This window comes from Mya arenaria, chromosome 14, assembly GCF_026914265.1.
Source record: "Mya arenaria isolate MELC-2E11 chromosome 14, ASM2691426v1".
In the NCBI taxonomy this organism is placed as follows: Eukaryota; Metazoa; Mollusca; class Bivalvia; order Myida; family Myidae; genus Mya; species Mya arenaria.
Genome location: NC_069135.1, coordinates 63295649 through 63320538, shown reverse-complemented (window position 1 = coordinate 63320538; position 24890 = coordinate 63295649). Strand labels below are relative to the sequence as shown.

The following is a 24890-nucleotide window of genomic DNA, read 5'->3' as shown; positions in this document are numbered from 1 at the left end:
TAAGCCACACTTGTTGACAGAGCAAAGATAACAGTATAACAATTATTTCAACTGTTCAACATTATTTCAAGTTATCGGCAAAGTAGTTAAATAATAAAATAATTTATACATAAGTAACTCTTGAAAACATGCATTTTCATAAAGCTATCTACCACATTTTAACAATGATATCAATTTATGTTTAAGTAAATGCAATTGGTACGTTACTTTGAATACTCTCATTAAATTCTGTAATTCATGTCTGCCATAATGCCAGCAAGTGACAAACATCATATTCTTCTGTTGACAGTAACCCACACCCTATGGCTTCTCTATATCCTCCTTCTTCCACAGCAGTTGGGTTATTGAACCGGTGAGCGTGTCCAGTAACAGGATGTTGTCACTGTCTCTCCCACACATGAGTACCTTGTTGTCTCCCACGGCTGCAAGGCAAGACCATACGGTGATCTCAGTATCGGGTCTTGGTAGGTCTGGAGCACCTCTAGTGAGATGCTTAGCTTGGTTATGGTGTTGGTGCCAAGGTCTGTGACATATATGACCGGAGTCTGACTCGCCTTGGTCTCTGTCAGATTCCAGGAATACTTAAACAAAGGTTTTCCACTGCTGTCATTATCCACACACTTTTTCACCTTTCCGTTCATGTCCATCAGCACAACATTATATGGGACGGAGAAAGACAATATCAAGTTGTCATCCCAGAAATCTATTCCACGACAGCATCCATCAACTTGAACAGCATCCTGTAGTGTGACATTTCCCTGAGTAGAAACGAACTGTATCTTCTTCTCCGAAGGCAGAGTGACGTCTGCCCTGTCCCCTGGCAGACGACACAGGTCCCACGGCCCACCTGGCAGTTTCACCTGAGACACCATCTTTTTTGTCTGGGTGTCCACAAGCTTTACTGAGTAGTTGTAGCAGTCAGACAGGAGAAGCCTGTCCCTCGACAGGATGGCCACACTGGTCAGGAAGCAGTCACGCGTGACAGTTGATGCCTTTACTGTGAAGTCGGGCAGCTTGCTAAAATGGGACTTGGGTCTGCTGGGCCCTGGTTTAAGGCTGAACAGTCGAAATAAAACTATAAATGAACAAATACTTGCAAGTAGTGTTAATTAATGTCTGCTTCACTGGTAATTAACATTTAGCAAACTAAGATGTGTTCATATTCCATATACAGTCGAACCCCGTTGGCTCGATCTCACAGGGATCCGCAAAACATGCATCGAGCCTCGGAAAATTCGAACCAAGTGAGATATTTACCTTCAGTTAAAGGAAATAGGTCCTTTACATCGGGTTAAAGCCAACGAGGAATTCGAGCCAAGCGAATTCGAGCCATCGGGGTTCGACTGTATTTGAAACTTTACTTAGTGAAACACTGATCATGCTGTACATATATCTGGGGTTGCACTAAATGGTTATTCGGTAAACGGGCAAATTGTTCACATTTTGGCCAATGCATGTATTTGCTGATATTGTTAAAACACGTATATCATGTATATTTTGAGATATTTTATAAGTCTTACATATTTTAGTGTTTCGCTTATAAATATATATCTTCTTTCAAATACTTTCAAATAACATAAACAATGTTTGATAAAACAGTATTTTGTCACTTGAAGAAGGATGGTTTCTTTAAAACTAGCTCAGGATAAAGTTCCCAAGGTTATGCGAAGTTTTGCATATACATTTATATATGTATTAAAGAACACAGTCAATGTTTGTTGCGCAATGTTTTGAAAAGCATTTACATTGCAGTTCTAGATTAAGCGTTGTTTTCAAAATATATACATATTACTCTTAGTAATCTGAAAATGTGGCCGTTTTACAAGCTTCTTTCATCCTTTCGCTATACGGTTTCATTAATTAAGCACAGGGTCTCTATATATGGAACAAAAATCGGAAGCTTGCAAATACAGGAATGGATCGTGCGTCGAAGGTAAAACAAATCTCTGTTTTGTACGAAATAAAGCATTTATGGACATAATAATAACAAATAACAATATTATAACTGTGTATTTAATAGGTTAAAACGCACAAATATTAAATGACTTGTGAATGCTAAAAGCATTACAATGATCAACTATTTTTTCATTAAGTAGAAAATCCGTGTTTTCCGCATCTTTCTTTCAAAATAAACACAGTGTTTTTCATAAGTACCGCGATTTTACATATTTACTAATCCGTTTAATATATTAAAACAATTGCATTATTTGTGGTACATACTTTGGAGTAAAAGTGCATCTTTAGTTACATAATATTCACCGAGTAGCGTTGGAAATCTAATAAAATATTCACACATATAAATTTACAAATGGAGATATTTACTTGTGAAAGGATAACCCTGGACAAACAAAAACTTTCAATAATTTTACTCTTAAGTTAAGTATAGACTGATACGTTCGAGCATAGATTATTATGATAATTCTTTAAACGATTTTCTGAGCTAAACCTTATTTATTTTTTTATATGTGATCCTCATTGAAACACCAATATGTACAGTTCCATGTTTACCAGAAATTAATGTCCTATTACAGAAGATTTCATGAGGCTGTATGTTGGTGGCCTTTGTCCAGTTCAGCGACAATGCGTACCTTTATTATATACTAAAAACTAGTAATGCAATGTGTTCATATAAACATCATTAACACTGATGCCAGTTGATTTGAGAGCACTTGCTAAGCATGCTAACGTCATATATATTAAAAACCCATACCGTATGGTATAATTCAGGTTACACACCACCTACGTTGAACCCAGAGCAATGCACTTTTCATTCTTATTAAAAGTTGTGTGTTAAAATGAACTTTATTGGATCAATGTGTGCATAAGACACTTTTACTGATTTACACACCAGGGCGAGTATGCATCAACACTATAACTATTGGTGGGATTTCAGCACCGCGAACCGTCTAGATTTGGCGGGTATTATATTGCCAAACTAATAGTTATTTATGATTGTTTATTACAGGACGTGTAATGACTGTATGGTGGACCTCAGTTGCGGTTACTGTTTTAAGGATGATGAGGGCACAACATTCAATAACTCTTCCTGCCTACCGATTGGAACGGACAACCCCTGGGTTTCTTGGATTCACAGTGTAGCCAACAAACACTCCCGGGGGAGCTGACCTGGGCTTATGACTACTGACCACCTCCATCTTCCTGGATGCCAACGGTCGGCCTCAGTCTGTACCTTGTCACCTTTGCCCAACGTTTGCAGATTTTGAGCTTGTCTTTATGTACCTTAACACATTTGAATCATGTTTTGTGTGTCTAAGTGTACCATTAATCCAGGTCTGCAGTTGACACCATTGGTAGCAGTTTTGAGCGCTTTCAAGCCTGTTTTTAGATATGTATCTCATCGAAAATGTATCGCAATATTAACTATATAGCCGGTAAATTATCGCGAAAAATAAGGTTTTAACACGAAACAATTCGCGAACGCTATCAGGTTATCTTACCGCAGTTATATGCCACCACATAATTGTGTTAAATAGCGTATGGTTATTCTAAAATGTTCAAAAAATTGATCAACCATTGTTGGGCTGTTTTAGGATAAAATATTGCGAATTTTGACCATCATTTAATTTGCTTATTCAAGTTTAGCTGAAATGGACGTAGGTAATGCCTACGATGCCGGACAAACGCCCGTTGTAATACGCAGGCCACACAACAAGTTTTATTTTAATGGGACTCGTTCATGGTTGAATACACTTTTTCGGATTTTATTTTAAATACGAATATGAGTGTGTCAACTCATCAGGAGTTTAAAACTAAGACAGCTGCACCCCTTTAACAAATGTTAATATATGCTAAAATCAGCAAAAGACTGTAGCGATATTGTTTGATTGATACCATCACGTGATACTTTCAATGTATATAAGAAAGGTTAGTGTTAATTTAAGTACAAACAGTCGTTGTACTTGCTACGAGTTCATGATTTCTAAAAATAAATAGTGACATTCAAGACATGAAAACACAGATGCCAATGATTCGTACAAAACAATCGGATATAATATTATACGTGTAGTGGAATTTTCAAGGTGAACAATTGAAATTGATGAGAACATGAAATGACAACAAACTGTTGTTTGTCTTTTTGGCTTAATCTCAAAAACTACTTACTCTCAAAAACTAAATTTAATTTGAGAATGAGTTTACTCATCGCAGTCAAGCTAGAAGGGAAAAAGAATGCACAACTGGATTTCAGGTGAACCTGATGACTTTAAACTTACGAAATAAAACAAACAAACATATGTATTAGACTACGTCTCGGGCCATTATGAGTCACTCGTGCCAATGATCACTCAACGGCCCGGCTACGCCGTGTATTAACCTCTAAATAGTATACATCACATTTAGTAAATACAAATTGATAAAAGAAATGACAAACATTTTATATTATACTATATTATTTAACAATTATTACACTATAACATATAAAATAGTTAAGCTTTATGACTTTCAAACAGTTCATTTAATTAAAGATATCACCAGTTACGCACACTTCGTTCTCGTGCGGAGGGAAACCAACATGTGGTTATAATCCATACACAAAACGGCTTGTTACATTTAAACTAATAATACACAAACATATATTCTTTTCTTATAACAAGTTATTAATTGACTTTTAGAAATTGTTAGAATTCAACATAATTTAAACGTCAAATTTTCAGTCAAACCTTTTAACGTGGAATTATTTAGAATACATTTTGAAATAATGAGCATTGCAATTGTTCCTACACACTCCAATTAGTTCACACATTACATTTGCGTTACAAAAGTTCTAAAGCATTACAATTGTTTCACATAGGATATATGGATTACACTTATATCAAGTGGAAGACTTGATAATAACCTGTACTAAGTTGAATACTTTCACGCATATTTCAGAATCAGGTCTGTTGCGATAACTGCGTGTGACAAATATCCTATTCTTCTTGTTGACATAGCAAATATAACAGTATAAACATTATTTTGTTATTAAAATACTCTATTAAATAAGTAAAATTTGAAAACGTATGCTTTTTCACAAAGACATAATTATACAATATTTTGAAATAAATAACTTCAATTGTTACTCATTTTTGAAGACTTTCACGGAGTTATTCAACCCAGAGCAACATGCAACAAACACCATCTTTTGCTTTGGGCAGTAAGCCACACTATTTGGCCACTGTATCCCCTCTTCCTCCCCAAGCAGTTGGGTTATCTTGCCTGTGAGCGTGTCCAGTAACAGGATGTTGTTACTGTAACACACGAGCAGCTGGTTGTCCCCCACGGCTGCCAGACCACGTGGTGATTTTAGTATCGAATCGGTGTACGTCTCTAGCACCTCTAGTGAGATGCTCAGCTTGGTTATGGTGTTGGTTCCCCGGTCTGAAACATAGATGGCCGGAGGAGTGTGGCCCTTTCTAGTCACTGTCAGATACTCAGGAAACATAAACAAAGGTTTTCCACTGCTGTCTGTGCCCACACTCTTCTTCACATTTCCCTTCATGTCCATCAACACAATCTCCCATGGGAAGGACACTATCAAGTTGCCATCACAGAAATCTATTCCAAAACATTGTCCATCTATTTTAACAACATCCTGTAGTGTGACATTTCCCTGAGTAGATACGAACTGTATCTTCTTCTTCCCACGCAGAGTGACGGCTGCCCTGTCCCCGGGCAGGAGACACAGGTCCCATGGCTCATCAGTCAGTTTCACCTTGGATACCAGCTTGTTATTCACGGTATCCACCAGTTTCAATGAGTAGTTAGCGCAATCTACCAGTAGAAGCCTGTTCCCAGGTAGTAGGGCCGCACTGGTCAGGAAGCAGTCACTGGTATCACCTTTTGTCTTCACTGAAATGTCAGGCTGTGTGCTGAACTTGGACTGGCTTAGGTCTGCACTGCCTTTGAAGTACACATAATCATAAATAACAAAAAGAAAAAGAAAAGTTGTTTTTGTCATCACATTTGAAAAGGAATAATGATAATAATATCATTTAAACAAAATCTTCGGGGATTTTTTAGCATTAGATCTTTAGACTACTTAATTGTATATATAGTATTTAAATTGTTTGTATTTACTTTTAAAAAACCCCGAATAGATCAAACCTATAGCAACGGTTTATATATTTTTATGAATCATCATTGCTGTTGCAGTGTTGGTATAAAATGATTAGGGGTAATATTAAGTAGTATAAAGCAAACGTCCTTGCATAGGAAAATAAAAGGGTAATAAGTGCTGCACTTTCGTCTAGAATATTGTATTAAAATTGAGCGGATGTTAGCATATTGGGATTTTACGAGCCACTAAGCGATTGAAAACAATTTCTGCAAAAATCCACGAGAGTCGATTACGAAATTCCTGATCAAAACGCTATATTAATTAAACTTTTATAATATATATTTGTGGCTAATACACATGTTTTCATAATAAATGCAATTTTGAAAACGCAATGTTTTGTGTTCTGACGTCATTACAACGTTGATAAATTTGTTTATGTTTCGTAAGCGGATTAGAAAACAGCCGTTTTGCACTAACATAAGTTGAATACGGACAACCGCATTTGACGATATGTGAAGTAAAGCGCTCGGAATTATGATGGGTATACAATAAGTATAAATACCGTATTATAGTACCCAAACAACATAACATTTATCCTTCCAAAAGTCATGCCTTGCGTATATTTGTATCTTAATTTTATTTGCTGAATATTATTTGTCGTATAATCTTTTTGTTTTGCTTTTGATTAGTACTGGTTACCTTGAGCGACGTCAAAAGGCTTTTGAAAATAGATTTATCGACTGCATTACATATGGCAAAGTCAAATTTGTCTTCGGTTGTTCACAAACCTTGTTGTTGCTGCATCGTTTCGTGTTGCCGTGGTAGCTGCTCCTTCAGTAGTTGTCGTTCTTGCTGCCCTACCGCCGAAGCAGATACACCTGGAAGTATGATTGAGTATATATACCGTATTGTTAGACCAAAACAATTAAAGTTCATGTCACTCAAAAATTTGCTGACAATTGTTTGTCCAAGTATTTCATTCTGTTATTTTTGTTAAGCACTTTTAACGTGCCTGGTTAATTTGAGCGACGTCAACAGGTTTTTTAAATCAACCTTTTAAACTGCATCACTTAGGAAATGTCAAATTAGTCAGTAGTTGTACGCAAACCTTTAAATGATAAGGCTATAAAGTGTTGATGGAGTTGTTGTGGCAAAGTCCTCTGTTGTCGTTGTTGCTGATATAACGCCGACGTTGATTCGCCCTCTTGAAACCATCCTATTGTCTTTTTAGAAGCTATTAACTGCTCAATTGCGGGGTCCCGGTGAAACTTGTATCGGGGAACTTCACTCTTCCTACGCATCTCTTCCAGGGCTGTCTGGAGACGCGCAAGCCATTTTATAGCTCGTTTTCCTAATATTAATAGCTGGTTGCCATTGCCGTCCTGTGCTTGTAGCTCCGACTTTAGTTGCTCAATGGATGAGTTCATGTTTGTGCATTTTAATTTCAGTTCATTCAGCAGTCTCTTGGATGTTCGTTTCTTCTGATCAATTTCTGCCAACAGTTCGTTCTCCCTTTGATCCAGGTACTGGTTGATTTCATTCCTGAATTTGCGAAGCTCATTGATATTGGTTAGGCTTTCTTCGTCAACTGATTTCATGATCGCTTGTATGTCGTGTAAAAGTTTGCCAATGTTACTGGCCGTCTGGACAAGTCCTGTTTTCAGGCGGTTGTATTCTGCACCCTGCTGGTATTGTTTTGCCACTTGCATGATTTTCTCTACTTTGCAAGAGCGATGTTCTTCATTCTCAACTAAACAGTCTCCACACAAAAGTGCATCATGACTTGGACAGTAATATTTGATAAACTCTTTAGCATGAAGCTGACAAGTTTCTATAAACTTTTCATCTTCACTCTCTTCGCGAAATGAGGGAGGCATAATGTTTTTTTCGAGGGCGTGGCTTTTGGTTATTTTCTGATTCCGGTGTACTCGGGCGCAGGTGGAACACAGGAACTCCTTGCAGACGGGACAGAAGGCCTCAGGGAGGATTTTCTTGCCGTCCTCCGCGCATGGCTGGCAGTAGGTGAGGTCTGTCACCGATCCATATGCCATTTGTGCCTTTCGTCCGGGAACAGCATCCATCCTTATGAGTGCCTTAAATATTTAAGGAATATATGGCGTAGCTGCAGTTTGAACCATGAATCTATAATGATGGAAAAACTGTTTTTATTTCTTAGCAAAATTAAATTCTTCCCTCTTTGTCCCTCCCTCCCAAATGTTCCTCCAGTCTCTTTTTGTCCCTCCCTCAATTACCCTTTCTCATCTTTTACCTTCCGTCTCTCTCTCTATGTCCATCCCTCTCCCCTCTGTCTTATCCACTATCTCTGTTCTTCTCTCAATCTCATCTCACCATCCATCCCTCCATCTCATCTCATCCTCTCTATCTCCCTATTTCTCTCTCTCTCTCTATCTCCCTATTTCTCTCTCTCTCTCTCTCTCTCTCTCTCTCTCTCTCTCTCTCTCGGGTGTGTGTGTGCGTGTGTGTGTGTGTGTGTGTGTGTGTGTGTGTGTGTGTGTGTGTGTGTGTGAGTTTGCACACACCGCCAACTGAGGACAATCCTTAGAAATAACAGCAACGATTGAGACCATTACCGCCAACTGAGGACGGTCTCATTTGGCATTTTTTTAAGGTAGTCTCAAAGTTCGTTTTATGACTTGAAACGAAAAATAATATCATAAAAATGGACTGTCCTCAGTTGGAGGTCAGAAGGGTCAAGTGTATGGGAAGTGCGTGACCGTCCGTAAATTTCCATTTTTTGCCTCTTTTTTGGTCACACTCCAGTGGTCTCGATTGGCGGTGTTACGCGCATCACCAAGTGAGTGAAACATCTGTTTTCAATTGTTAATTTACTTTATAACAATATTTTATCGTAAAATATATGTTTAAAGGTGTTATCTTATCAGTATGATACGGTCATGACCATACGTTGTTTACTTCGATTGATTTTTGAGAATGTCATATGTTTTCGCGATGTCTGACCCGGAAACGGAAAATTTCATTAAAATGAAGATACAGTGATGGTTTCTACAATTATGATGTGCCCATTAGCTGTTTATATAAGAAACTATATACTTTTCTTTGAAATAGAAATGTATTACATTTTTTATGCTAATTTAAAGAATTATGTCAACACGACGAGTTTTCGGAGACATTCAGTGTACAGTATTCTTGTAAAAATGAACAAAACAAGATTTAAGTTGGTCAGCTGTTATGTTTAAACACCAGCTATTCGCCAGTAGTTATTTTTGAATGGTTTAATTTATTAAAGCTTATGTATCTACAAAAGCAGTGCATTAAAGCATTATGCTTAATAGCATACATCTTAGTCCAAATAATTGTACGTTGTCGTTGATAAATGATAGCTTCAGTCTTCAGAGACGGTTTTTATTTGGCGACTCTAAGCGTCCATGTCCCACCTGTTGTTTCCCTAGCCAAGAATGACAGAGCCCAGCGCTAAGTTTATTGAGCGGAAAGATAAAGGGCACCTGCTAGGTAGTTTAAATTGGTGATGCTTTGTTGACAGATCAATATGAATTAGCAACCCCTGCATTGGAAAAATGTCTTCCGGGCTTGTTAAAATTCTGAATTTTATATACAGGGCGCAGGGCTTGTTAAAAATATTGATGCCAAGCAAAAGTTTAAGAATTCGGGCTTGTTCATCCAAAAGTCTAATATTGATGACTGGTTTCATGAAACACTTATGCACCAGCCATTTGTAACCACGGTCCCCCCCCAGGTCCAATGGAATAGCCGGGACTTTGACTTCCATTTCAGCAAACCCCGGGTAAAATCCCCGCCTTGCGGGGACGAACTGATTGTTAAACGCCGACCAAATGCCCCCGCACCCCAGAGACTCTATATAAGGCCCAATCTCCGCTAAATTTGCCGTTATGACTAAACCATCGCGATCACCCGGCCCTGCGGGGGCACCTGGAAAATAAAAACACAACCCTTTTCCCCGGCTATCCCCGGTATACCCCCGGACCGGGGGGGGGGGGCGAGGTTACAATTGACTGGTGCATTAAGTGTAATAAGAGAATGGTATTGTCTAAAAATAATTCAAGTGTAACCTTTGTGGTTTAATTTAACAACGCATTGTTGTTAAGCTTGGCATAATTGTAGTCTGTGTTAGTCAAGTTTCGTTTTATTGCAATTTAATGTTTTTTTGTGCAAAATATATTTGCACAAGTTACATGGTAAAATATGAATATAAACCTTTATTACCTATGTCAAACATAAAATTCTTCTCGAAATAAAATTTCAATATGTATCAAAAAAACCCTGTTTTTGCACAAACCCGTTTAGACGTTAGGTATTGGAAGAATCCTGTATAACACGTCTATTTTTTTAGACTAGCATACAATCATGCTTGTAGCTAACAACCATGCATGAACTTCATCAAACACGTGATTACAAGAGCCGTCGTACCAACACAATCTAGTACTTCTATGAAGTCTCCCCATATATAGAGAGAAGTCGCCCCGCATATGGATTATATACGGTAGTACATATTATTTCTGTCAAATTTTACAATATTTATTGGATATCTTTTTTAAAGGTATTTTATTGATAATTGATGATGGTAAATTAATATAAAGTCTATATGACAAGCTACTTATATGAATCTACCCATACCGCCTATATAATACATATGTGGGGCGACCTGTCCGTATATTGCACGACTCGTATTGGTGCGAGTTTGTGTTGGTACGACTTCTGTTAGCAAACTTGTAGCCCTCTGAAAAATAAACTACAATATGATTTGAATAGGTTTTCAAGACAACCAAACCCTACCAACAAAGAATCATGACCCGATTATGTTTTTTTATGTTAAGGTGACTGTGAATGCAAAATTATTCTGTTTAGGGTACAGTGACTAACCTTAACTTTCTAATGTTAATGTTTAAGTCAAGTGTGGTCATAAGGAATTAAAACAATCAAAATCAAAAATAATATAGATCTATATGTCCAAAATTTACTGTCGCTTATGCTCAGAAGTTGTATGTGAACTAATGTGATGTTAAACACTTATCTTTAAGATGCATGGTTGTTTTGCAGTCAGATTTATTGTTAATGTAGCAGAAGTCCAAAACAATATCATATTTAACGGCGTACATTTTGTTTAATTTCATCTTTATAAAAAAACTCCAAATACGATTGAATGTTACCACTAGCCGGTTGAAAGCAAGATATGATATAATGTTTATTTTTTATTTCTTTTAAAAAACAATCTAAGAGTCTAAATCAGTCTTTACCATGTATATCCGATAAAATACATAAAATTCATCTTAGAGTGACTTACTGTTATATATAATAGTTAAACAGTATATAAATAGCAACAGCTTTCCAATTACAGCCAACTAATCAATTGATTGTAACCAATAATTGATTGTAAAATAGAATACTGTTTAAAACAAGGAAGCATAATTAAAAAAAAATGCAAAATATAATTATTATCAAAGTAGAAATGAATGTAAGTGATAATGTGCCATATAAACATTTGCATTCACATATTCTAGTGGAGGCATAATTAATTATTTTATTGCAGACAAAGTTTTTTTCTTGGCCAATTCTTACCTGATTTCTATCAAATGTTTTTTTCATAAATAGGACAATCTAAAGGAAAATATTGTCGCAGAATTGGGGAAAATACATACTCACCTATTTTACATGTATAACAGGACATAACTTTGTTGGCAGAAAGTTATAGTTCAGGCCCCAGCATAAGGTGTTAACCAATGATTTTTTAGCTGGACTATTCAAAGAATAAGGAGAGCTATCCTAGTCACCCGAGCGTCGGCAGCAGCGTCGGCAGCAGCGTCGGCGTGACCACTTATATTAAAGTTTGTGTACCACCTCAAATATTTTCAAAGTCAATTGACATATGGCTTCGAAACTTTGCACGCTTGTTCACCATCATTCCCCCAACCTGTACACAGGAAGAGGTAACTTGATCAAGCATTTTGAGAAAATTATGCCCCTTTTTCTTCTTAGAATTTACGTTAAAGTTTACGTACCACCTCAAATATTTTCAAAGTCCATTGACATCTGGCTTTGAAACTGTGCATGCTTGTTCACCATCATGCCCCGACCTTTATTTTAAATAAAGATTAATTCTTTGGTATAACGTACATGTTTTGTTTACAATTAAAATTACTAAAAAGTTTTTATTTGCCGTCAGTGCAATTGGTAAACTCCAAGGTTGCTCTGTTAAATTGTATTGAATTGTCCCCTGGTTTGAGAAAGCATAAGTGATTGAAGATTTTTGTTGTCTTTGATACGCTTGAAATATGGTGTGTTTTTCTTAACTAGGAGTTGCAAAGTGTTATAATATTGGTAGTCAGTGGGTTTGCTATAAAGAACTTCCAGTAAACGTGCCTCAAGTTTTATGAGACAAAACTGGTTGAAGTGCTTAGCTTAAATGAAATTTTATACCAGAGATATTTAAGAAATAGTTTTGTATGTGTTGTTCAAGGGTAATAACTTGTCCTCAATTGGAGGTGTTTGTGCTTGAATTGTCCTCAGTTGGAGGTCATTCACACTGCACTGTATTCAGTAGTTTTTCTTCCATGTTAAATACCATAATGTATAGTCTTGTTCTGTTTTTGATGCTTCTGTCACTTTTCAGTGATGTGATGTTTTTGTATTGCAACTGAACATTGCCATGATGTGAATACTGTTGATACTGATGATGTGGATGCTGATGATGTGGATGATGATAATGTAGATGCCTCCGGACTGAAATAGGTACTTTAATTTTTCTTATAATATAAGATGAATGGGTGCCTGTTATTGGAGTAAAATTGCAATTATTTTTTGTTCTAGTATAAGCCTAGAGGAATATAGTTTTTTTTTAACTAGAAGTTGCAGTGTTTAAGTTGCAGTGTTTTGATATTGGTCTTCAGTGGGGTTTCTATCAAATACTTTCAGTAGAGGTCCCTCCTATCTTATGAGACGGAACTGTTTGAAGTGCCTAGAGTTAAAGGAATTAGATACTAGAGACTTATACGAAATAGTTTTATGTGTTGTCCAAGGGTAATAACTTGTCCTCAATTGGAGGTGTTTGTGCTAGAATTGTCCTCAGTTGGAGGTCATTTACACTGCACTGAATTCAGTAGTTTTTCTTCTATGGTAAATACCATAATGTATAATCTTGCTCTGTTTTTGATGCTTCTGTCACTTTTCAGTGATGTGATTTTTTGTATTGCAGCTGGACAGTGCCATGATGTGGAAACTGTTCTTACTGATGATGTGGATACTGTTCATACTGATGATATAATGCTGATAATGAGGATATTGATGATGTAGATGCCCCGGATGATCAACCAGGGACTAATAGAGGTATGCTTTTTCACTTACCTTTCTACTTATATGAGATGAATGGTTGCCTGATATTTAAGTAAAATTGCAATTTAATTTTGTTCCATTATAAGCCTTGAAATTTAGTTTTTTTCTTAAAGGTCTAACAGTTGCAAAGTGTTAAATATTGGTCGTAAGTGGGTTTGCCAAAAACACTTTAAGTAGAGGTGTCTCCAGTCTTATGAAATGGAACTGACTTTGAAGTTCCTAGCATAAAAGGAATTAAATGCTAGAGATATTTATGAAATAGTTCTATGTGTTGTCCAAAGGTATTAACTTGTCCTCAATTGGAGGTGTTTGTGCTTGAATTGTCCTCAGTTGGAGGTCATTCACACTGCACTGTATTCAGTAGTTTTTCTTCTATGGTAAATACCATAATGTATAATCTTGTTCTGTTTTTGATGCTTTTGTCACTTTTCAGTGATGTGATGTTTTTGTATTGCAGCTGGACAGTGCCATGATGTGAATACTGTTGATACTGATGATGGGGATGCTGATGATGTGGATGTTGATAATGTTGATGCCTCCGTTGATCAACCAGGGACTGAAATAGGTTCTTTAATCTTTCTTAAAATATAAGATGAATGGGTGCCTGTAATTAAAGTAATATTTCAATTATTTTTTGTTCTAGTATAAGCCTAGAGGAATATAGTTTTTTTCTTAACTAGAAGTTGCAGTGTTTTGATATTGGTCTTCAGTGGGGTTTCTATCAAATACTTTCAGTAGAGGTCCCTACTATCTTATGAGACAGAACTGTTTGAAGTGCCTAGAGTTAAAGGAATTAGATACTAGAGACTTATACGAAATAGTTTTATGTGTTGTCCAAGGGTAATAATTTGTCCTCAATTGGAGGTGTTTGTGCTAGAATTGTCCTCAGTTGGAGGTCATTCACACTGCACTGTATTCAGTAGTTTTTCTTCCATGGTAAATACCATAATGTATTGTCTTGTTTTGTTTTTGATGCTTCTGTCACTTTTCAGTGATGTGATGTTTTTGTATTGCAGCTGGACAGTGCCATGATGTGAATACTGATGATACTGATGATGTGGATGCTGATGATGTGGATGCCTCTGTTGATCAACCAGGGACTGAAATAGGTACACTTATCTTTCTTATAATATGAGATAAATTTGTGCCTGATATTTGAGCAAAATTGCAAAAAAAAATTGTTTTATGATAAGCCTTGGAATATAGTTTTTAGCTCGATTATTCGAAGAATTAGGAGGGCTATACTACTCACCCCAGTGTCAGTGTCCGGTTAGAAATTGCAATTTAGGGCAAGTTGGGATTTTCACTTAGAGAAGTCCTATACATTCATTCAATTAACTTAATACTTAACATAGTTGTTCATGACCATCAAACAATGAGGTTAGATAACTCCATATTATCCTTTTTACAAATTATGACCCCTGAATGACTATTGAACTGCGGTTAAAGATTTAGGACAGGTTGGGATATTTATTAACAACTTCTATACCCTTTGTTCAATTGACTTAATACTTCACACAAATGTTCAGGACCATCACCCCTTTGAGGTTACATAACTCCATATTATCCTTAATACAAGTTATGGCCCCTGATTGACTTGGGTTAAACTTTTAGGGCAAGTTAAAGTTTTAGGGCAAGTTGGGATTTTCACTTATTAGTCCAATACCCTTCATTCAATTGACTTAATACTTCACACAATTGTTTAGGACTATCACACAATGAGGTTACATAACTCCATATTATCCTTAATACAAGTTATGGCCCCTGATTGACTTAGGTTAAAGTTTTAGGGCAGGTTAAAGTTAAAGGGCAGGTTTAAGTTGTAGGGCAAGTTGGGATTTTAATAAAAAAAACGTCTATACCCTTCATTCAATGCCCTTAATACTTTGCATAATTATTGACGACCATCTTAGAACAAGGAACATAACTCCATTTTAACCCTTAATACAAATTATGGGAATGATTTTTTTTTTCAATTTTTCTTTTTATATTTTTTGAAAGGCACATTTTTATATATATTCTTAACCACATTTTCATAAAGGGAAAACCAGTTATTTGAATGTCAACTTGCGTCATTGTTCGGGCGGCTGGTGGGAGGCAGCGTCAAAGTCACCTTATGAATGGAATAATTTAGCTAGGTTTGAAATAAATAGACCAAACTTGGTATATAGGAAGAGTTTATAGAGACCTTTTCTGAGATTGTGTTTTGGGCCCCTAGAGTTATGGTCTAGGTCAATGTCACTGTTGCTAAAAATAGAAATATGCTTATACTAAATAACTCAAGTAAAGGTTGACATAGTGTGACCAAACTTGGTATATAGGACAAGTTTATGCAGAGCTTTCATGGATTGACTTCGCTCGCCTAGGGTCAATGTCACTGTTACTAAAAATAGATTACTGTGTAACCGAACCTCAACAAGTGGTAGTAAGCCACACGGGCGGTTACAAGAACCCTCAGGTTCGACACAGGGCAAAGGCAGGGAGGTTGGGTGTGAAGAACAACTGAGATGTTTGCATTTTTTTATACAATCTATTCAAGTTCATTAATTAAATTCAAATGGAAATAACACTGTAAAAACCAAACTAACTATGAAATTAATAAATGCCTTAGATATACCTAGGTGCTCAGGCAAGCCATAATGCAACTTTAGGCTGTAAGTTTGAAACAATTCTGTCGAGTGTCAAAAATTGACAAACACAGTATAAAAAAATAAACTCCAAGTAACTTATTTCTAACTATCAAAAATCAGAGAAATTTAATATCTCAGGTACAATAATCAAGTTTTTAAATTGGAAAACCTATATAAAAAAATGTGAGTGGCCCACAGGGAATCCACGCACTACCTTAACAGAGCCCAGGAAAGTAAAAATGGTGAAGGTACCTTCAGAGGACAGATAACTTACTGAAACTAATTCAGTCGGTCTTTAAGCTGAATAAGAAAAACCAATCCAAATAAAAGTAATGAACTTCTGTAGAACAGGAAAATGTAGTAACAGTTATGGTTGACATACTTTGACCAAACTTAATATGTAGAAAGAATTTATAGAAGACTTCCATTGGATTGTGTTTGGGGCCAGTCGAATCAAGGTCACTGCTACTAAAAATAAAAATATGCTTAGTACTGAATATCTCAAGTAAGGGTTGACATAGTGTGACCAAACTTGGTATATAGGACAAGTTTATGCAGAGCTTTCATGGATTGCCTTTCGGCCCCCTTGGGTCAGAGTCACTGTTACTAAAATAGATTACTGTTTCAGTTATGGTTGACATACTTTGACCAAACTTAATATGTAGGGAGAGTTTATGGAGGACTTCCATTGGATTGTGTTTGGGGCCCATGGAATCAAGGTCACTGCTACTAAAAATAGAAATATGCTAAGTACCGGTACTGAATATCTCAAGTAAGGGTTGACATAGTGTGACCAAACTTGGAATATAGGACAATATGCAGAGCTTTGATGGATTGCCTTTCGGCCCTCTTGGGTCAAAGTCACTGTTACTAAAAATAGATTACTGTTTCAGTTATGTTTGACATACTGTGACCAAACTTAATATGTAGGAAGAGTTTATGGAGGACTTCCATGGGATTGTGTTTGGGGCCCATGTCATCAAGGTCACTGCTACTAAAGATAGAAGAAAGCAGTTGAAACTGAATCTCTTCTGCCAATCATTAAAAACCTGGTTTTGTCACATCCCGCTTCTTGTTCACTTTTTTAATTTGATTGTTTTATTGTGTTTGACAGGCACATATAACATTGTTATTGTTTTCACTTCTTAGTCAAAGCGGCGAAGTCAAGCGCGCTGTCTTATAACAGCTCTTGTTTCTTAACTAGAAGTTGCAGAAGTTTTTTTATATTGGTTGTCAGTGGGTTTTCTTTAAAATACTTTCTTTAAACGTGCCTCCTGTCTTAAAGACTAAATTGTTTGAAGTGCCTAGATTAGGATGATATTTGAAAAAAGAGATATTTATGAAATAGTTTTATGTGTTGTCCAAAGGTAATAACTTGTCCTCAATTGGAGGTGTTTGTGCTAGAATTGTCCTCAGTTGGAGGTCATTCGCACTGCACTATATTCAGTAGTTTTTCTTCTATGGTAAATACCATAATGTATAATCTTGTTCTGTTTTTGATGCTTTTGTCACTTTTCAGTGATGTGATGTTTTTGTATTGCAGCTGGACAGTGCCATGATGTGAATACTGTTGATACTGATGATGTGGATGCTGATGATGTGGATGTTGATAATGTTGATGCCTCCGTTGATCAACCAGGGACTGAAATAGGTACACTTATCGTTTTTATAATATAAGATGAACGGGTGCCTGATATTTGATGTTTTCATGTATAGATTTGCCCTTGTTGTAAAAGAATTAGTCTTGGAATGTAGTTTTCATAATGGGTTAAAAGTGATTGGAATGAAGTGTCTTCATTTGGACATCAATGGGTGTTCGACCAAATTCATTGTCTTTTGAGGTGATGACTACATGTAGAAATTTGCTTAACAAATAAGAAATTCAAACCACCAGAGACATTAAAATCAGTTTGACATCATTCTAGTCGTAGGTTGAAGGTCATTTCACAATCTTGGTTGTACATCATTGTATGTAAATAACATTATCATTAACCGAAATGTTTAATATATGTACCTGTATGTGCTTACAATCAGTAAAGCTGAATACTTCTTTTCAGTATTATGCTTACCACAGAACAAAATCAAAATACCAGAGGTTCAAAAGACAAAATACTATGTCATTTTGTTGCAACATGTCTCTTTTAGCCTAGTTGTGTAGAGATAGTTGTGTGTGTGTGTTTGAGATAAATTATCTCCTGTATTAAAAACACTACACCTTCAATATTTCAGAACCAGTACTGCATTTTAAATAATAGGCATCAAGGAAATTTGAAATACCTGAGATCTCAATACAGGCATGGTGTCTAATAAAAGTAACTGGCCTCCATTGGAGGTGATAGTTTTAGAAAAGTCCTCAGAAAGAGGTTTTGTTAATGTACATCAATTTCATTCAAATAATACTTGTCGAGAGACACCTGTTTCATTATTATAAATAGCATTAATTGTTAGCGTTAAGAAACATAGCAGACCTATTTGCATATATAATATGTTTTTGTCTCCATAGGTCAACTCGAAGCAGTCGTAAATGCTGGAATTGGCACAAACCATGTAAGAATCATATTGAAATTTGTAACAATTAGAAATTTCTATTCTTAAAGCAAATTTGATTTAAAAAGTGTTGTTTCTGTAAAGGAGTAAGTGCACTTTTGTGATCAGGCTTTTCTGTTGTCTTCCTTAGTGTACAATTAATTTTGTGTAACAACCATACTTGTAATCTTAAAAAAACCTATTCAGTGTTTAAATTAGCCAGAATGTGTGTCATGTTACTGATCAGTGTAAAAAGTTACAGTGAAAATATCTAATTGTATTTAACAGAAAGGCCTTGAATTGAATTTCTACATATCAAATAAAATCCTGAAGTCAAACATGTTTAACATGGACAACAATGTATATTATATAGCACTGTTAGACATGTTGCTCAGGTCAGTGCTACAGAAACATGAGTTTGCTTACCGTGCCCATTTTATTGTACAAATTAAGAAATCAAATAATATAAAGGTTATCAGTGAAAACACATCATCTTGAATACAGGTCATATGTATATATTGACTTGCAGAGGCACTGTTGCTAATTCCTAGACAACTTCAATTGATAAAACATGTTTTAATATAGGATTTTATGGTTATTTGTCCTAAAGAGGACTATCAAGAACACACTTTCATATTTTAGTGCTCAAAATAGATGAAAATATAGTGATTTTTTTTGTCTATAAAATGATACTCCACCAAAAATAAGTTAGAATGTCTTGAACTTATAAAGAACTTATAAAGAAGTATCCAATTCTTGCCAGGCGATCAAGGACAATGGTGAAAGGGTACATTAGAACAAGGCAACTGGCCTTGCAATAGGCTCATCAAAAAGCAAACAATTAAACAAATAGATACTTTAAATTATAGAATAGACTAGATTGCATTTTGATTTAAGCTTTATATCTGAATACCATCAGTGATTGACATTTTCTTTGGATATTGTTCTATTTTTATTTATTTTTTAACAATTAAAAATTTGAAATTGAATATGGTAATAACTTGTCCTCAATTGGAGGTGATTTTGCTAGAATTGTCCATGATGTTTGTGGTCATTTACACTCCAGTGTAATCAATTGTTTTTTTTTGTTCCATGGTAAATAATGGTGTGTGGTATTGCTTTGTATTGAATGCTTCTGTCACTTCTCAGTGATGTGATGTTTTTCGTGTTGTTGGATAAATTGATGAAATGCAAATGAAATATCATCATGTATGAACATGTCAAACAAAATGTATTAACTTTCTTCTGTTTGCTATCAAAACGTTTAGTATTTGTTTGGTTGAATTGTATCTAGAGCCAATGAATGAAGATTTGTTTATTTCTGAAATTTGATATGCATTAATTTTTGTAAAAGAAAATTTTTCAGAAAAAAGTATCTTGGTATTGTGATATGCCTTGGCACCTGTCAGGGCTGTGGGCATCATGCAGTATTTTACCTAGGACAGTAACTAAATCACTTCATATTTAAATAAAACTTGGTTAAGATGTTGCCAGGGACAATATGCATGTGTACATCAAGGGGCATAACTCTGGCTTTAGTTTGTATTGAGTTATGCCTCATTTTCGAAGGAGAAAAAAACAGACAAGCGCTGGTGTTCTCTTCATGGCGCTCTTGTTGACCTTGGCAAGATCAAGGTTCAATGTTGAAATAAGATATGCCTTGTAAGTTATTTTAACTAACAGGGGAAAGTCTGACAATCAAGTTTAGACTTTAATAGTGATTGTTGTGTAAAGTGGACTTTCAACATATTTTATCATATAAATAAAAGTATGAATTCTGCTCTTTGGAGATAAAAATCATCTACTTTCCGGCTATTGATAATTATGTACTTATTTCACATATCCGAGCATGTTATGTATCCGAGGTTCTTTTGACATGTATTTGTATCCATTTGTCTACATTATACTGATTACTTAGTATTGATATATTCGTATTTAATACCTGTCTTGTAATGATCAGCTATATAAATATATCCATCCATCTGAAGTTTCTGTTAATTGACACTTAACTATTACAGTATTACAATCAGACCAATAAAATACTTCTGAAAACTTTACTGACTTGCTGACATTATCCTTGATGTATATGCAAACAGATATCTGTGTCACATCCTTAAAGTGCAAAGGAGTCATTTTAGTTCCACAAGATGATGCGTTGTTCGCATTACATTACAGTATTAGTCCGATGTAACACACTGGGTGATTCAGTTGTTTCAACGCAGTCGTTATCACACGCTGAAATAGCCATTGAAATTAAGGGCAGTTAGTATGACTATCTGTTTTACTTCCATATAAGAGTTACAATATGCAGAGGTGTTACTTTTTTAGAAAGAAACAGTGAGAAAGATTTTACCAGCTTGACCTATAAACGCACCGACAACATTTCTGTTCTGTAGTACTGTACGAATTCGCTGGATTGATACCCGTCGGCGTCGCTAAATTAGGCATTTTTCATGCATCAAAAATGCAAAAAGTATGGTCTGATCATATATTCAATGAATAGCAACAACAACATAATAAAAGCATTTCACAAATACATTAAAACACCCTTTCCAAGTTCCATCCATTTGAAGGCAGCCAGATCCTACTCGCCGAAGACAAAAAATATTTCAAGTAGCAAAGAGCCTCAACATTACTTAACACTGGTGAATTGAATTTCGTTTATGGACCAGAACTAAGATACATGAATGGCTCACACTAGTCCGGATGGAAGGGCGTGGTGGGGGGGGGGTGAGTAGGGGCCGAACAAATCAATCCATGTGTTCTTCTTACGATCATATCTAGGAACAAAAATAGAAATAAAGTTTACAGTTAGGAAAATACCAAGCGGGGTATCTTTCGAAACGAACACATCAGGCGCAAAGGACTCCAAATGACATTTGGTCCGCGGAAGGGGTGGGCTCGTGTCACGCCCGGGTGATTTTTTCAATTGTAAGCATTGAAAGACTCGATTTCCAGTGAGTTCAGGTTTTGTTTTCATGTTTTTTTCTCTAAACCTTTTTACATTTCAAATAGGTGTTAGATCTAAAACTAATATCGTTTGGTAACATTTATTCACTGAGAAAGAAAATGCTAATATGATAAAACAGTAATACACATGTTATGGACACGTTTGTAAGCACACATTTAATACTAGTATTTTCTATTTCTGTACCAAATACAAACAGTCACAAATAGTCACAAATTAATAAATCACACACATTAAATTCATTTTAATCAATTAGAGTAATCATGCCATGGTGACCTGTATATTCAATATCGTGTCAGACATGTATTAATATATATGCGCGTAGCTTCATTTGAAATACAATTTAAAAAAAATGGTATCAAATTTGGCGGCCCAATTGCCGTTACTAGCTAGAATATTGGGACCGCGGCCACGGCCCATGTGGTACCAGCTCCTACGCGCCTGAACAAACTGAGAAAATCTCGAACAAACATTACATGATTTTTCGAATAAGTGTAGAGCACTCGAACAATGGATTTTTGAAAGTAAAAAATGGGTAATTTATCTGCCTATAGTCGAGGCTGATATTTCTTAGCATTAAAGGGTCTGCAACCCTGCTATTATAATGAAGAGAACTGGTTATTAATTTGCATTAATTTAATAATCATACATAATTATATGCATGAATTTACATTACATGCACCCTAACGATGATTTACCAAGATATCGCTCCATTAAATGAAGTAACCCTTTGCCATGACAATGATATACATTGGAGGATTGTACATAGTTTCATTATACATTTATGCTTGGGTTCACCATAAGTAGGACACTGAAGTATTTTAGGCTTAAGATAATGTCAAAGATTCTAATGCTGGAATTTCTGATGTTTTGAAGCACAGAATCTATGGTTTTGGGTCACAAAGGGTAAATTTTGGTAATAAAAATAATAACTTGAAAAAAGATTTGGCGTCAAACCTACCCTTTTTTAAAGATGCACTCTTATACCCATGTAAGATTTACCATAACTAATACGATTGTTTAAAAATACCAAAAAGGATGAATAAATGTCAAAACAATGGTTCTTATGAAGGATACCGAGTTATATTTGAAAGAAAGTTGCAGAAAACACGGTATTCCAACCTGATACGACTATTGTTAATCACAGGAAATCTTTTAGCATTCACCAATCATTTAATATTTTTGCGTTTTTAGCCATTAAATACACGATAACAATCGTGCTATCAGTAAGTTATACTTTCCATATATGTATTATTCAGTAAGTAGTTAAAGGTTTATCGCTTAAAATGTATGTTTCTTATACATGGGTTTGAGTTGATTTTGAATAAGAGTGTCACTTTAAGGCAGGTGACCGGAGACAGAGCTTGTTTGCCTACCTAAAACTTATACCTTTTAAGTTATTATTATGGTGTAAATATTTGCAATAAATACACATGTATCGACTTCGTATATAAACACAAATCAATCGCGGTACTCGATAAATATGGTATAAGCCAACTATCACAAATTTAGTGCAACGCAACCTTTTACAGTAATCAATCGGAACACCTCGGCCGTCGTTTTATGGCGGAGATGGTCAGGGTGTTCCGATTGTAAACTAGTGTAAAATGCGGCCCAAGTAAGGCCCTATGATATTTGTATACGGAAAACACGGCCCTTGCGGGGATCATGTAAAATGTTTATTATTTCTTAATTCATTGTTAAATTTCGTTCGAGCGTTCCGACCGTAAACTTATTTGGTAATAGTGTGAATAACTGTATAGGGTAAAACACCGCCCTATTGGGTGATATACGACTCTATAGATAAATTGAAAAAAAAATCTTTATTCATTGAAGTTCGGCTTATGAAAAAGAAAAAAAAATGCATAAGAAATTCCCTACCAATACAGCTATCAAAGTACAGTATTAAAATATGCAAGTTTGAAAAATGACCGTAGATTTCACAGTGTTTGGCGACAAAGTTTTTCAAATGAATATCCCATGGTCCTATTTGTTTTATCTAAATTTATTTTCGAAATTAAGAAAAAAGTTAAGGAAATATATTATTCAAAATCGTAGAATGCTGGCGAAGTCAACCATATATAAGAATATTTATAAAGTTGTCATGGATCACGGCTATATTTATGCTAGCTATTCTTATGCCTTGGCCCAAAATGATAATTTTTCTATTTGTGTGAATCAATTAATTCCTAATCACCCACTATTTAGGAATCAATTTTATGATTGCCTTTGTGACATTCTATTTTCGGCATTAAATTTAATATCTTGTATTTCTTTCCCGCTGTGCACTTTTTTATGATGTTGCTTATTATGATGTTAAACGTGTCGGAAAATAGCTCATTTGTTAACACACGTGTATTACAAATAAACATTTCTTGCCTTGTTCTGGTGATACAAAGGAAAGTGCCGGTGCTTTAAAGAACCAAGCGGTTGCATGCTTCGCACACGGATCTCTTGTCACGGATCACTCTGTTTCTTCAAATGTTCATATAAATTGACTGAGAAGTGCAGTCACTGCTATCTCATCTTACTAAGTTCATTAACCACAACACATGTAGTGATAGCATCATGGCAGTTCAAAGTCATAATGCAGCTAATGATTACGGGCAGAACTTGATTAAATAAAATAAACATAAGCGAAATCTAGCGAAATTCCATTGAACTGTTTGATTTACATACGTACAACGCCTTATCTGGACAATTACCTAATTGATTTACTAAGAATACGTGTCCGCCCAGTGTTATCTTGTATATTGACAGCATAGTCTGACCAAGCGCTTCAAAGACCACGACCCCAACCAGTGATACAGCTCTTCACCGACCAAGTCTGTCTTCACACGACCAGGCGCTGGAACGAACATGACTCAAACCCCACGAGCCTATGTTTCAACGATCATGACTCCAATCCCGCGACCTAGCGCTCCAACAACAACGTCACTCATCACACGACCAAACGTTTCCGCGACCATGACTACCTTTCCGGATCCTAGCGCTCCAACGACCACGTCTCTCATCACACGACCCGGCGTTTCAACGACCATGACTCCAATCCCGCGATCTTATGCTTTAAAGACAATGTCTCTCTTCACACGACCCAGCATTTCAACGACCATGACTCCATTCCCACGTCCTAGCGCTCCAACGACCACGTCTCTCATTACACGATCCAGTGTTTCAACGACCATGACTCCAATTTCGCAACCTAGCGCTCTAACGACCACGTCTCCCATCACACGACCCAGCGTTTCAACAACCATGACTCCATTCCAGTGTCCTAGCGCTCTAACGACCACGTCTCTCAATGCACGACCCAGCATTTCAACGACCACGTCTCTCAATGCACGACCCAGCATTTCAACGACCA

The 24890-nt window shown here is 36.0% G+C and overlaps 2 protein-coding genes across 2 annotated transcripts; one reads left to right on the top strand and one right to left on the bottom strand.

Moving 5' to 3' along the window:
• Window positions 1-5074: 5074 nt before the first annotated feature.
• On the bottom strand, window positions 5075-8136 carry LOC128216378 (uncharacterized). The gene is made up of 3 exons (XM_052922937.1): window positions 7164-8136; window positions 6844-6933; window positions 5075-5898 (listed from the first exon to the last, which is right to left on the bottom strand). The coding sequence occupies exons 1-3, from the start codon at window positions 8134-8136 to the stop codon at window positions 5075-5077; spliced, it is 1887 nt and encodes a 628-aa protein (XP_052778897.1).
• Window positions 8137-9492: 1356 nt separating this feature from the next.
• Window positions 9493-18932, top strand: LOC128216377 (otolith matrix protein OMM-64-like). The gene is made up of 6 exons (XM_052922936.1): window positions 9493-9547; window positions 13364-13396; window positions 13860-13967; window positions 14419-14511; window positions 17576-17683; window positions 18536-18932. Exons 1-6 carry the CDS (start codon window positions 9493-9495, stop codon window positions 18625-18627), a joined length of 489 nt encoding a protein of 162 aa, XP_052778896.1. The 3' UTR covers window positions 18628-18932.
• Window positions 18933-24890: the final 5958 nt, after the last annotated feature.